The 10,759-nt window shown below is 42.4% G+C and overlaps 1 protein-coding gene across 1 annotated transcript; it reads right to left on the bottom strand.

The window, feature by feature from the left end:
* Positions 1 to 5,558: 5,558 nt before the first annotated feature.
* Positions 5,559 to 9,462, bottom strand: LOC128784961 (cytochrome c oxidase subunit 7A2, mitochondrial). Its single transcript, XM_053936929.1, has 4 exons — positions 9,354 to 9,462; positions 8,210 to 8,299; positions 6,631 to 6,715; positions 5,559 to 5,773 (listed from the first exon to the last, which is right to left on the bottom strand). The coding sequence occupies exons 1-4, from the start codon at positions 9,369 to 9,371 to the stop codon at positions 5,715 to 5,717; spliced, it is 252 nt and encodes an 83-aa protein (XP_053792904.1). The 5' UTR covers positions 9,372 to 9,462; the 3' UTR covers positions 5,559 to 5,714.
* Between the last annotated feature and the right edge of the window lie 1,297 nt (positions 9,463 to 10,759).

The following is a 10,759-nucleotide window of genomic DNA, read 5'->3' as shown; positions in this document are numbered from 1 at the left end:
ACATCTTTCCTTATTGTTATAAGACATTTTTCTATTTTATTATTTTAATAGAAGAGAATTTCTTGGTATTGCTTTTCTGAAAAATCAGTCTATTTATGTAAATGTCAGAGTATGGATTTAGCAGTCTAAGTTTAAGCACTTTTTTCTGAAAATCTCAACCAAAGGGAGGTGGGCTAACATCCCATGCACTGCACCCCAGCTCTGTGGCACAGTGATCCCAGTGCAATGTTCCACACAGAGCACTTATTAGCACACCACACTATATTTAGCAAAATGTGCCTGTTGCTCCTAAGAGATGACTGAATAAACCTTGATAACACAGTTGGCCTGACTCCCGTGGGACTTGTAACTGCCCACTGAGCAATAGAGATCATTATAATGTTTTAATTATATAATTCCCTTTTGCATAGTGCTATGATAGATAACATTGAGTGTGTGTCAGCCTTTCCATTATAAATTTCAGGACCCAGAACATTAGTCATCCAGAGTAAGTGCTCATGCTGAGATGAAACAATGTAGAACCATTTTTATATTACATAAACATATATAACTCAATTATTATTAAAAACACGTTAGTAACTTAAAGGTCCTAACAGAATCACAAACTTCTCCTTGGAACCCTATAGGAACAGAAGCTGCTCACAGTTATTCAGAGCAAACTGTCTCAACCCCTGCAATAAAATGTAACACCACTGAATCTCCCTCTCTCTCTTTTATTCCCAAAAGCATTTCCAAATATCTATGAATCATGTTATAGTCCCATTGATGAGGATGATACCATAAGATTTACATAGAAACTCTTAGAAGAATCCTAATCTGTAAGAAAGAACATTTTGGACAGGTCATGTACTTCAGATCCTGCACAGCCCAGATTTCTTGGCTAAAATGGAAAACTTTCATGGAAAAATACGACAGCTATCTAAAAGTATTTATTTTTTTCCTGCTTTTTCAGATATTGTTAAAACTGGACTATGTCTCTTTGGGCCTGAGAAAACCTCTACAAAATGTTTAACTCAATTAGTACATTTTAAGTATCTCCATTGAACATCTTAGTGTTCCTTTCAAGGAAAACATTCTGCTGCTCCTGGTGAAATCACAAGGAACTGTATCTCTAGGTGAGCTTCACAGGCAGCCTCAAGAGAGCTATTCCACACTATATCTCTAAGGTAAATGATACAATTTTATTAAATTGACATATCACAAGACACTCTATTTCTCTCTTATTTTACAACTCTATTAGCAGTCAAATGTAGTTCACAGAGGAGAGTGCTTGTGCTGAAATATGCTTTTAAAGCAATACTGTGACCTTGTTCATTTCATATTTAGTTTGCAACAATTCTTTTTAGGAAAGCTTAACTTAGGAAATTTTAAAACTCCAAGCCTCCTGTGGTCTTTTTTATTGTAATTCCTTCCATGTTCTTGTGTACATAAAGCTTAGATATTACTGAATCTTACCTCATCATAATTTTCCAACTTATTTCCATGCCCACCAGACAGAATCTTGCCTTTTCTTGCAGAGAGCAGAGACCCAACAAGGCAAGGGATAGATATTTTAATGAGTGAAAATACTAAAGTGAGTTAATATAATAATAAAAGAATGAAATACCATGGAGGCAGAAGGAAGATGAAAAGATTACACCTGATAAACCAGACTGAAGAGGCACAAGATCCTTATGTTTTAGAAAGTTCATACTTGTGGATTGGGAACTCAAAGAAACACATAAACAAAGGACAAATTCATCTCTTTGGCAGTTTTCTCTAGGGCTCAGCAGGCTATATGCAATGAGAGTGAAGGTTTGGAGAACTTAGTGAGCTGTATACAGACACTGGTTTTCTCTGAGGATCTAAACTCAGAACTGCCTGACTGGGGACTCAGTGGGATAACCCTTCCTTCAAGTACCTCTCTGGCCCCCAGAGAATGAATTTGGCTTGTCACATTTATAAACAGGAATCCCAGCCAATGACCACTTTTGACAAGGATGCATATTTTTGAGGCAATAGGTACAAGTGTGCTTTTAGCTCTAGGTGTGTTTTGGGGGAGGCTGTGATCAGTTAGTCTAATGGAAAACCTGTGAATAATAACAACTCTTCAAAAATACTGAGGCAAAACCAAAACATGTATCACAGATTATATGTGTTGCTCTCTGAGTTTGAAGATTTGGACATAGGCTGGACTTGATGATCTCAAAAGTCTTTTCCAGCCTAGTTAATTCTCTGATTCTGTGAATATTTACATTCAGAAAAACTACAGTCCAGCCAAGAGATTCTCCTCAGGTGATGTTTCTGGACAAGCCATTATTTTAACAGCAGAATTAACTGAGTACTGAAAAAATAAGTGGAAAGGCTCAGACAAGTTAGATTAGAGAAGGTGGTGTTATTGCTAAAAGGAACTTCTTTAAAAAAATAATCGCACAAGCATGCACATGAAAAGATACATTAGTTCTGACTTACTCATCCCCTAAATATCTTATTTAGGGTCAAGTCAGGTCAATCAGATTGATTTTGCCTCTGAAAGTCTGAATCACCCTAGCAACTGTGAAGGTAAATCTCCAGCTGTGATATTGAAAAGAACTGAGAAAGATTGGGAGAGTAAGGAGTGACAGCACAGTATGAAAAATGCAAAAAAAAAAAAAAAAATTCATCATGGTTTCTCATAGTTCAGAGCAGTGATATCTAAGGTGAGCAACATTAGAAACATGATATTTTTACTTTGGGACCTGGAAAAAAAATTTTAAAAATAAGTACAATGAAGATCCTATACTTAGAGATCTCCCTGGGGTTTTCTTTTTATTTCAGAGAGTTTCTGAACTTTTTCACTGTGTCTTCTAGGAAGTCAATGCGGTGTTATTGTGGTATTATTAGTACTCAGACTTTTACTGGGGAAATTTTTGTATGTGTCAGGCTAATTGGATGCATACGTGTATTCAGCAGCCAAGTAAATGTAGCCCAGGGCACCATTCTAAGAGTTGATATTCTGAGCTACCTTCCAAATGGAGAAAGTAAAACATGGTCTGTACATCTGGAGTCTCAGAAAGGATTGTGGAACTTGCAATTGCAGTACTGAGGATTTAATTTTCTGTTTCATCCGATTATTACTTGAATATTAATTTCTCTTACAGTGGCATGAAGAATTTGTTTTTTCATTTTGACAAAGCTGGCATACTTCTAAACTGAGGGTCTTAACGGCTAGAAGCCCATGCCTTCATATCAGTGACCATTTAATTCCTTTATAGTTACAACTTTTTTCACATTAGCAAGGAGTAATGGATATTGCTTATTTTATTTTCTGCTACTCATATAATGCCCACAGGGAGATTGAAGTTAAGATCTTCAGATATTTTAGCAATAGAGAAGATTCATAGCTCTTTTTTTGTATTTTCCTAGAGAGAGACAATATACAGTCAATACAGGCACGCAGTTTACCTCTCAAAATTTGTGATGGGGTTGAGCCTGCAATGAAATACATGCATAGACTGCACAGCAGATGGGAATTTCCCTGCTCGTGTTGGAATGCAGTCCCATAGAATGGTGCTGAGCAACTGACCGTGGGTTTTGTTGGGTTTCCTCCTGCCCCTGCAGCAGCAGAGCTCCCGGAGCGCTGGCTGCCGCAGATCGCGGACGCCTCCCCGTGAGCGCCCGGCAGCCGCACAGCGCGGCCTTGGCAATGCCGCCCACTCTCCCGCCTGTTCCAGCTCCAGGGACGTATCCCGGGGATACTGCGCCCAACTCTCACAGAACAAGTTGTTGCCATTTGATATGCATTTAAATAACATTTCGAGTCTCTGACTATAAACAGTGATTGCTCTGTAGGATGAAACTTTTTCCTAGCTTGCATTTTACCCCCCATGCCCTCCCACCAGGGCTGCCGCCGGCCCCACAGCTCACAGCCTGCTGCGGATCCCGGGGACATTGACTCTGAGACAGCTCAGTGCAAAAACACGAACAGCTGCACATTCTGCTTTGGTTGCACACACAAACATGTACACACAAATTTACTACCTAGCTCATCACAGGTGTTTTATAATTTGGACTATTTGAACAATCCTTTCAAAATTCTTCATAATCCCTGCAGGCAGGAAAAGATGTGAACTTTTGAAACGCGTTGATCTTTCTTTATGCTGCCTTCCAGATGCCCATCACTTGGTTCACATCTTGAGGGTAACCCTAGCATGTGATGGCAGCAGAAGCCTAACCAGCATTGCACATTTCAGACAGATTGTTTCAGATTCTGTATAGTATAGTTTACTGTGCCATGGGGTTTCTCTTCTTTGTAGGCATCAGTGTTCATCCCCACTTCCCAAACCTTCTTCCAACAAATCCAACCAGGTATTTCTTATTCATTTAGTCGTGCAGTTGGCCAAAACTACCTGTGCAGAGAAGCTACCATTGAGGAGTATTCCCCCATTCACTTTTTTTTAAGATTTTTGGTTCTACTAGAGAGAGTCCCGAGTATACTCATCCTTCTCTTCCAGTTTGCCTCAAGTTTAACAAGTATATTCTCATTCTCCAGGATAGCAACAAAAAATTGGAAACAAACTTAATCCACAAGAGGCTTAAAATAGCACTGTAGTGGGAGGCCAGATGTTTGAGCTTGTTTTCACATTTTGAAAATTCCAGTGTTTCCCTGAGAAGAGAAACAAAAGGATTACTTTGATGAAATTGTTTGGGGTTTTTTAGAAGCCCCATATTTGTTACAGAGTCAACACCAGACTTTGGTCATAATAACCCACAAGTAGCAATTTGACAGGAAAGTTAAAAAGGCACAGATCTGTTAGGAACATAAAACTGAACTAGAGATGCACAGCTACAATGTTTCCATTATGACTTTCCCCAGTAATTGCAATAATTAAGCTATTAAGGGCCATAACAGTACCTTACAAGTGATGCTTATGCCCTGCTGTGCTGTCCCTCCAACAGAGAATGGGGTAAAGTCACCCATGAGGCTCAGGGCTGGTGAATATGAGGCTGCTCCTGTCTGTCCATAGACTCATCCACTCAGTCCTCCTGGTCAGGCGGCCAGCAACAGACCCCCTCTACAATGTCACCTGTCCCTGTCTTCCCTTTAATCCTGACCCATAAGCTCCCCGTGAACTCCTCATCCATCCCTAGGCAGAGTTCCATGCACCCTGGCTGGTCACTGACATGGAGGGTAGCACCTCATCTTCCCTGCTGGTCCTTCCATCCCATCGCTTCTCTGTGATGTCGCTGAGATCACAGCCTTGCACATATAAGCACGTCTCTAACTCCTCCTGTTCATTCCCTGTGATGTGTGCATTCCCACAGAGCCACTCTTGTGTCCCTGATGAGACAGACTTCCTGGCTGGAGTGTCTGTGAGTCCTTTGTGTGGCTCAGCAGGTGCTCCTGCTGACCTGCAATCCCTTCCCCGGCTCTGGGCATCTATGGCTGACACTGGCATCAAACTGAGATGAGGAATGGGATGGACTGTGGCTTTCCTCTGCCAGCAACCTTAGTTTAGAGCAACCTCTTCACCAGCTTGGCAACCCTACGACCAAAAATGCTCACACACATAAACAGATGATACAGTCCAGACACCCACTACACCACGTAAAAACTGCTTTATTGATTGCAGTTTACATGTTACAATTAACATATGATTCCAATCATTAAGCCAGCTGCTTATAATAAGCTGCCACCACAGTCACATGGGAACTGGACACAGAGATGTTAGTTGCTGAGGCATCCTCAAATGGAATCAGTTCGGCTTCTTGGGCATTGAAGAGACAAGCAGATAATAAACAGTATACATTGTTCCTGAATTAAGAGACAGAAAAGATATTTTCAGAATAGCACACAGAATTCCTCTGAAGTCAGCTTTCCAGTTTGTTCCAGAAGAAATACTGACAATAAGCAACTGCAATTCAAACAAAATACATTTCCACAGCCATGTCTCAAATTTTTTTTGGTGATTAATATTTTAGAGAAAAAAAAAAAACCTTAAATATATCTCCACAGGCTGCACAAAAATAAAGAGACAGGGAAAAAAAAAAGTGGTGAGAGGCATGTCTGTGGAACCTACACAATCATGAAGTAACAGTTACTCATTCTTAAAGTAACTGAACTGAAAATCCATTTGATCAACACATTAAAGTTAGAGGCTATTGCAAAATTAGGTAACAAACAACATAAAGATTACATATATACAGTATTATGAACCTTGGTTATAATTCTGCTAGTTTCCACAGCACATGAAAATTCAGTATACTGAGTATCACCTAACACTAAGAAGAGTCAGGCTAGTGTGAAAACTGGTTCATGTATGTGCTGTAATTACATTTTACTCCTTTGCAGAATAGATGAAGTAGTTCTGTTTTTCTCTAACACCATACATGAAACCTGAAGGAGTATTCAGACCATGGCACTTAGTCTGGGAAAAAGCCATATGAAAATCTAAACCTGGGAAAAGCACAAATGAATACAAAGTAAGTCCAAATGTGTTTTTGTCCTCTCTACATAAAATTTGCATGTTCTAAAGAAGAGACTGAAGATATCACATAATTATTTTACAGAGAAAACACCATCCCTGTTGGAGATTGTACCAAAGAAAAAATATTTTCATATTAGCACATTGGAAATTGTACCAAAGCATAAGTATTTCAGTATTAGCTTACCAATCACTGTCAGGCCCGCAGTGCTTCTATACAACAGAGAATCTTTTGCCCCACCTTTAAGATGCACTGGGAGGCCATTATCCTCCTAATGGAAAAAAGTGACAAAAATTCATTATTTATATGCAATTCTTGCAATATTGTGTTACTATAACTATGACTACCCTTCTTCAGCAGAAGAACTACTACCCCACATTATCTTTCTGACTCCCAAAAGACCCTGAACCTTATTTAGATCCCACTCTGTCCTGAGAGCTTTTGCTCTGCTATCAGGTGGTGACTCACTGAGGGAGTAAAATAAATCATGTGCACAGTTCGTATCTGAAGCAGTGAGTGGCAGATGCCTGAACACTTCTGACACTAGCCAGACCCTCAGGTGCACAGGATGTGATTACCACCCCTAGAAACCACCCATCTATCTCCAGTATAGTCAATCCCTGCTACAGGGAGCAAAAGGGGGAGGAGTCTGTATTGTCACTTGGTGGCATACAGGAAATTGTTTTGCTCCACCCTAAGTAAAACTCTGAAGCACCAGATCCACATGATCTTTACCCCTGTCAGCAAGATGACACTGCTCTGGATTTCAAGCCAGCCTCCAGTGCTGGTGACCTGCACCTTACCCCAGCCTAACCTGCTGCCCCACAAGAAAGGCATGAAAGGAGGAAGAGATATGCCTATAGATCTCTGCCAGCAGAAACTGAACCTCTGACCCCCTCCCTTCACCAACATCACCCTCCCATTTCCTTCCCCTTGGCTCACAATGAACACTGTGCTCCTTACTCAAGTGTCTCAACAAGACTGGCTTTCTCTTTCAGGGGAAAGGAAAAGAATAAAAAACTAAAACTATTTAAGTGGGGCTTCTAATATACTTGGTCCCTTTCACTGAGCTGAAGACCAGTTTATCCTCAGTATGAAGCTACAGCTCCAGGTTGTGGCTCACAGCTGGGATTACTCTCTTGAGTGTTCTCTGCTTTTACTACTTCACTCAGTGGCCCTATCAATCAGGAACAGAGTAATTCAGAAATTATTTTTAAAGATTCAATAATTTTCAGGGAATCAATCCAATAATTTTAATCCTTGTGATTTAATTATGTAATCATTATGAAACCTTTACAGTTTTCATAATTGAGAAATATGGTAATACCACATCCTAATTAAAAATTATGGGTCTCATCTAGGAGCTATAGAAAGAGATGTAAGATTTCAGGTTTACCTATTCACTGTATTTCTGTCTTTTCACTCTTTTTCTCTATTTGTTCATTGGACATACTCCCCCATACCAACTAATTTCAGAGTACTTTAGCTTTGTACCATGCCTAATACTTACGAGAAACTCCAGTACAAACCATTTCATGGGGTAAAAAAACCCCTAAAGAGTCAGCAAGTCAAGAAGGCGTGTAAAAACACTCAACCTCTGCAGAAAATAACTGCTAATTGCAAAAGCTCTAGTCATACAACTGACTTTGAGAGCTCTCTTCAGGTGTAAAGGGGAGCCTGACCAGGCTTCTTTAGAAAAAGACCATGCAGTTATGACCTACTAGAACCTTGTTAATCTACTAACATTATTCAACTCATTCATTACCTGAAATAGCTTCTGATTCTCAGAAACTCTATTTTCAAGCTGCCTGCGTGAAGCAGTGCTTATGGTTCTCTGGGAAATCTGGCGAAGAGCCTGAAATAAAAGATAAACAGTATTTTAATAACAGTGACATTTTACAGCTCTGCCCACACTGGGTAGAAATTGCTTATTTGAAAAGCAAGACAGAAGTGGGATAGCAAAAAAAGAAAAGCTTTTAAAAACAAACACACAAAACTTAACCAAAACATGCTAGTTTTGAATTCAGTACATTTTCCAGCAAACTATGTAAAGGACTGCTTAACTAGACACCTGGAAAGGAGAAACTCAGGAAAACAACTTTCAGTAAGAGACAACGGATTTATGGATGTGCAGCATAACTTTCAGGTTTCCTTTCAGGGGAAATCTCAGCCTCTGCCCCTTAGACCTCAGTTTTAGGCACCATTTTCTGTGTCTGACTAGCAAAAGGGACAATCATATTTTTGACAAACGTGTTTGTGAGGACAAGGAACTCCTGTCACTGCTGCAGTTCACCTAGGAGCCACGAGCACAGGAGACAACCTTCACAGTGCTAAGGAGGAACCTTCATCCCACCACACAGCTTAAATCACCTTGCTGTGTCCTGAGCTGGAATCTGTTTCCGCAGCCTGATCATACAGGGTAGCCTACCAAAATCAATTACCTATATACAATTCTTTAATCTGCCTTTGCTAAAATGTCAAGGCTTAAAGCGCGGTAGCTCTAAGCTGCCAGCGGCCTCGGCCTCCTTCAAGCAACACGGACAACAACACATCGTCCCCACACAATTACCACCGCTGAAAACGCAGCCACGGGGCGAGCAAACATACAGGTGATGCTAGTTGCAAGGAACGGGACCAGGCATCTCCTGTCCTTACCCACCTCAAATAAACACTCTATAAAATATATCTCCTTAGAGACGAGCTAAGCGTACCCGAGCCCCGCGACTCAACCTTATCCTCTCGAGTCCCTGAAGCTCAGCACTACATGGACCTTGCCCCGACCCCCGCAGGTCGCTCCGCAGCGCCCGGCAGGGACAGAGGCCGCCACGGCCGAGCCCCGCAGCCGGGCGGGCACGCTGAGCGAGCCCCACACACCGCCGAGGCAGCGAGCAGCTCTCCCCGGGCCTCACCTGCACGTTCCGCCACATCGCGGCTGTTGGTCCTGTCACCTCCCGCCGGCAACAAGGGCAGCGGAAGGGGAAGCGGCTCCCCCGCCCACGGCGGACACATCATAGAGGGAGCGGCCCGGAGCGCCGCCGCAGAGCCCACAGCGCCTCCCGCCGGGCCGGGGCAGCGCGGCGGGGCCGGGGCCCGGGAGCCCGGGCTGAGACCCCAGCGCCGGGAAGGAGGAGCGGTGACCTCTCAGAACACGCAGGGCCGGCAGCGGCTGAGGCACACCGGGAGCGTTTGATTGCCCACGCCACACAGCCCCGGCGGGGAACTCGCTGCCACAGGATTCTGTGGTTGCCGGCCGCCTCCCTGCGCCTTCAGGGGGCGCGTTGGGACATCCGTGAACCGTCCCCCCGGCCTCCTACATTGAGAATTTTAAAACTCCTTTCGTTGGAAAGTTTAATACGTGCAGAGGGCGAGATGCGTGTCCTGGGAGAGCAGCATCCTGGGCTGCGCCTGTTCGTATGGATTCGCTGCAAATACCCAGGGGCCGCCACTTCAGGCAAGGATGCCGAGCGAGGCAGAGCCTGGGTCCAACTCAGGGGAGGGGTTCTGGCACCCTTGGGTGGATGTGGCATCCTTTGTTGGGCCACTACACAAAGAAAACCCCAAACTACCCCATGTAGTACCTGCTCACTGCCTCAAACTCCGTCAGTAGCTGGGATAAAAAGTACTCGGCATGTGGGGGAAAAAAAAACCAAAAACCAACCAACTTCAGCTCCGTATTTCACGATGTATAAATCACATAGAGTGAAGAAATGCTGGAACTGTATGAAATACAAATCTACTCGAGTCTCAGGAAAGAATGATTTGCCCTTCAAGAAACTACTCTGAGAAGCCTGTGCTTTTTCTGCATTGCAGATTGCGACCCGTAATTGCATCTTCTCATGCTTCAACGCTATGCTGAAATGCTGTCGGGAATGCTCTTTCCTGGCTTTGCTGCAGTTAAGTGCACTTAGTTTTTGGCATTACTATACTTTTGCACTGGTGCCAAACTTTATGATGAACGACGTGTGTCAAACATGACAAATTAGTGCTCAATTCAGTATGAAAATAACAAGGATCATATCTCAAAGCACAACACTTCTCAATCTTAGGAGCTGTCCCAAAAAGAAACTAAAAATGCAATGATGAAGAAGCATTTATAGGTATAGCCTCAGCTGTGAGGAATATTAAAAATAGCATTTTGAAAGCACAGTCATGGACAAATAGGTGCTTTAACAAAGGAGGAAACTGGTTGCATTATTTAACAAATGGTTTTCAAACATTCAAGCAGTGCTACCATAGAATAACACCTAAATTCATTCCTCTTGCAGTCTTATGAGTGTATACAATATTTTATTCTGATTTTCATACACTTAGTTGT

The sequence above is a fragment of the Vidua chalybeata genome, chromosome 3 (assembly GCF_026979565.1).
Source record: "Vidua chalybeata isolate OUT-0048 chromosome 3, bVidCha1 merged haplotype, whole genome shotgun sequence".
Lineage (NCBI taxonomy): Eukaryota > Metazoa > Chordata > Aves > Passeriformes > Viduidae > Vidua > Vidua chalybeata.
The sequence above is the reverse complement of the archived record's forward strand: the minus strand, read 5'-3'. Positions and strand labels throughout refer to the sequence as shown.

What these genes read in the sequence shown, in the direction of transcription:
- LOC128784961 (XM_053936929.1), bottom strand. An exon ending in AGAATCAGAAGCTATTTCAG is followed by an intron (nt 6,716 to 8,209) that starts GTAATGAATGAG and finishes TTTTTCCATTAG; the next exon opens with GAGGATAATGGCCTCCCAGT. An exon ending in TGCGGGCCTGACAGTGATTG is followed by an intron (nt 5,774 to 6,630) that starts GTAAGCTAATAC and finishes CTCTTAATTCAG; the next exon opens with GAACAATGTATACTGTTTAT.